The sequence below is a fragment of the Mastomys coucha genome, unplaced genomic scaffold (genome assembly GCF_008632895.1).
Source record: "Mastomys coucha isolate ucsf_1 unplaced genomic scaffold, UCSF_Mcou_1 pScaffold21, whole genome shotgun sequence".
In the NCBI taxonomy this organism is placed as follows: Eukaryota; Metazoa; Chordata; class Mammalia; order Rodentia; family Muridae; genus Mastomys; species Mastomys coucha.
This window is the reverse complement of record NW_022196904.1, coordinates 16,857,640-16,861,515: the sequence shown is the minus strand read 5'-3', so window position 1 is coordinate 16,861,515 and position 3,876 is coordinate 16,857,640. Positions and strand designations below refer to the sequence as shown.

Sequence of the window (3,876 nt, the reverse complement as noted above, 5' to 3'; positions counted from 1 at the left end):
TCAAAGCAAGTTGTCACCTGCCCTTCAGAAGTAGGCATGGCCTGCACGCACACAAAATAATTAGCAAGCAAATAGGAGCATTAACAAGAATGGAGAGCAAGTAGGTCAGGGCCAGGGTCCACTCCTTGGGCCTTGCCACATGGGAGAGGGACTTTATGTATGTGGCAAGCTGGAGAAGGGGCCCCTATCCCAGCCCCGGTGGCCCACTCACAAGAAACCTCCAAATGCCTGGCCCTTGGGGAGGATTTGGTTGTCAGGTACTCCAGCCCTGAATACCTGTTCCCCTCCCCCACCCCCAACAAGTGGACCTTCTCATTAGCTTCCCTCCGCGGCCCTGGAGATTTGAAAAGGCAGGTGGGGGTGGGGAGGAGTGGAGCGTCTAGGAAGAGACAAAAGGGCCGCCTCAGAACCAGCCACAAAGACCACAGGATTCTGGTGAGATAGAGAAAGTGGGACAAGGACAACCGGAAGGAACTGGTAAGGCCAGAGGACAGACTGACTGGTCCAGCCCCACCCAGCGGGGTTCAGCCTGCTGGGTTGGTTTACGCTGCCCCCTAGCGAGAGGCTACGATATAAAAAAAAAAGGATACTGGGTGGGAGGGACGCAGAAGCCAGATGCAGGGACAGAAATATTAAGAGTGACACAGAGAAAACTATGAGACAAGAAACAGAAAGTGACAGGAACGCAAAGAGGGACACACACTGTCAAAGGAAAGCAACGAGACACGGGGACTAAGTGACATAGGCGCATGGACAGACAAAGAAACACCAGAGCAGAGCCACAGAGACACATGGGGATGCGGAGGGAGACTCAGAGATAGAGAAAGAGGAGACATCTGGAAAGAAATGATGCGGCGACACGAGAACCTAGGGCAGAGATCAGAAAGAAACGGGGTCCACTAAGAAGTGACCCCTACCTACCACAGCAGCAGGACTAGGAGAAAGGCTGGGGACAGGGGTGTGGCCTCGTGAGGGGGCGGTGCCTCAGGAAGGGAGGCCCTATGAGAGCCCACATACTCAGGCTAACCAGAGGGCAGTGGGGCGTGGTCTGGGCGAGGAGGCAGGGCTTCTCCTGGTGGGAGGCGACCGGAAGTTTAGAAGGGGGTGTGACCGCGTCTCATTAGAACGACCAGTAGGGGGCGCCTTGGGTCCTCCCGGGTTGCGTGTGGGCGTGGTTCCATGTCAAGGGGGCGTGGTCAGACAGCTTCATTTCAGGAGAAGGCGGAGATAGAATCGTGGGGCCAGACAGGTGTGGGACGCGGGATGGGCGGGGTTTTAGCTCTGAGAGGGGCGGAGCCTGAGCCCAGGATCGCCTTGGCGGAGATGGGCGGGGCCTGTGACGTCATGAGTCCGGCCCGCTGGAGCTGAGCGAGGGGCCGGGGGGCGCGGATCCTGAGAGCCAGGCGAGGGAAAGCTGGGCCGAAAGAACTGATCCGGGGAGCCGTGAGAGGTGGAAGCCGGCCTGGAGCCGGACACTTCAGACCCCTGACTGCCCTCCCAGCCGATCGGTACACGAAGAGTGGTCCCTAGGCACCCCCTGCCCGGGCCCAGTCCCTCCCCGGGCCCCCCATGGCCCGGGCCGCAGTCCTCCCGCCGTCCAGATTGTCACCGACGCTGCCGTTGTTGCCGCTGCTACTGCTCCTGCTTCAGGAAACAGGTGAAAACGCGCGGATGTCTTCGTCAGTCCTCAGAAGGGAGGAACGGGGCATCGTTCCCCCACCTCACTCCCAGCTCCCCGAGGCCCCCTTCCCTCGAGCCCCCTTCCAGGCTGGCCCTACTGATCGAGATCCCCTCAACACACCGGGCTCTCTCCCTGAGTCTCCTAACCTCCGTCAATGCACCCCCGCTTAATCACAAGTGCCCATTCTAACCCGGGTTTCTGTCCCCCTCCGTCTCCCTCGGCGTGGAAGGGGTTAAAACCTCCCCATCCTGTGCCGATCACTTATCCGGAATCTGGATTTCCGTCTCTGCTCTCCCCCCCTCAGGAATGTGGAGAATGTTCCCCCACACACACTCACACTAGCTGGAGGGTCGTGATGGTGAGGAGGGACGACACCCCCCCCCCTTTTTTTTCTTTTCCTTCTTGCTGGGTTGGGCATTTGAGGCCCGGGGAGAATTGGGCGCGAGGGGACCCACAGTCGAGGTTCCCAAGATGGGAGGGTGTGTGTGAGGAGGTAGTTCGGTCTTTGGGAGCCCTTGGCAAACCAATGATGAGAGTTGGGGGCACCCTGGGACGGGAAGGGTGTGAGTCTGGAGTGCAAGCTTCAGGCCTCAGGGAGTTTACAGACACTGACCCCTGGGTTCTGGGAAAATTAAGAGGTTCTGCCTTCCGGATCTCAGAAGGTGAGCATAGCCGGGGTCTAGGTGGAATTGGGGGAAAGGGGTTCAAACTTGTAGGTCTTAGGTTTAACTGTGGGCAAAGAGCTCTGTTCGCTGGGGTCCAGGTGCCATCGGGGTCCAGAGGCACTCTCTTGACAGGTTCGGATTTAACTGTAGGCGATGGAATTTAATGATCAGGGGACTCTGACCTTTACCCCCGCCCCAAATATAATCAAAAGCTAAAGACTGAAACTGGGAACTTAGTCGGCTGTGTCCCAGGTAGAGCCAGAGCCCGGGAGGTTTGCAGTTTTCCTCCCCTTCCCCCTTTCCTTGTGAGAGGCGACCTCCCTGGGGAAGTTTTCCAGTATCGCTTTCACCTAGTTTGGGAGGGGCGGGGCGGGGCTGGAGCGCTCTGGAGTCCCTACTCCCGGTTTCGGGACCTTATCTCTCCTTTGGTCACGCCTTTGTCCTCGAAGCACTTGGAGAGGTAAATGGGAGGAGCCTTCAATCTAACACTCGCTCCCCATTCCACCCCCCAGCCCTGGAGGGGGTATGGGACTCTTCGAGGCCGGGGGTGGGGTGTAAACAGGTGTGCTGGCCTCGCCCCGCCCCTAGCAGGTGACCTGGCTGTTTCTTCCTTAACTACACACTATGGGATGGGGAGCAGGGAGTTTCTGGAGAGTTTGCCCAGAACGGGGATCAGAGGGATCGTGGGGAGAATGCCTATCACTTTTGGCCTCATTTTTCTTTCGTCGCCTCCTTTGAGGTCATCGGCCTTGACCTCCCAGATAGATGAGATCAGTACCTGTCCCTCTGGGTGAATTCTTAGAATCCACCCGTGTGGCACCTCACAGCAGATAGCACAGAACCTCAGAGCAAAACCTTATTCCTCTTCGCAGCCTGCAAACGAGGAAACCGAAAAGGACACTCTCTCTCCCAAGGTTCCACTCAGTCCCTTGGAAGCCTTTGAAGGCTAGCAACCCAGCAGCCATGCTGGGCAGGCTCCCCAAAGTGCTTCCTGCTTCCTAGATCTGTGGTGACTGTCCCTTCTCTGCTAGATGCCTGGGGGGATTCCCAGGGGCTGGGCCATCCCTGCGATCGCTGGGGAGGGGACCTTGGCCTTTCCTAACCCAACCCTACTCCTATCACCACTTCCTCATTCCTTCTCTCTCCCTCTCCTTTTTCTTTCTCTCATGTCCCTTCCCATCTCTCCCTTCTCTCTCTTTGCATCACCTCCCTTCCTCGGGCTCTCCCTCCTCTCTGTTCTGTTTGTCCTTCCTTTGCTCTCTCCATCTCTCCCTTGCTTTCCCTACATCCCTTTCCCCTGGCTCTAGCTGCTCAGCCGGGGATCCCAGCTTCCTGGCCTCCTTTGGGAATGGGGCTTGTACCACCTGGACCTCCCGCCAGAGCCTGAGCCTCCCTCCCCACTCTTCCCTATCTCTCTCTGCTCATCTATGTCATCCAGGCAGCCCCACACAGTGGCGGGGGAGGGGAAAAGAGGGGATGGCAGGCCTAGCTGTCTCTTCTCCTTAGGGAAGGGGAACTGAGCAGAGAAGA

General features: G+C 57.9%; 1 protein-coding gene across 2 annotated transcripts in view; it reads left to right on the top strand.

Annotated features, from left to right (window-relative positions):
• The first annotated feature begins 1,304 nt into the window (after positions 1-1,304).
• Nectin2 (nectin cell adhesion molecule 2) overlaps positions 1,305-3,876 on the top strand; it is a 31,524-nt gene continuing 28,952 nt past the window's right edge. For both annotated transcript variants that reach the window (XM_031385592.1, XM_031385593.1), the window contains exon 1: positions 1,305-1,657. In XM_031385592.1, the coding sequence (XP_031241452.1) occupies positions 1,570-1,657 (88 nt within the window). In that variant the 5' untranslated portion in view covers positions 1,305-1,569. The remainder of the gene's footprint in view (positions 1,658-3,876) is intronic.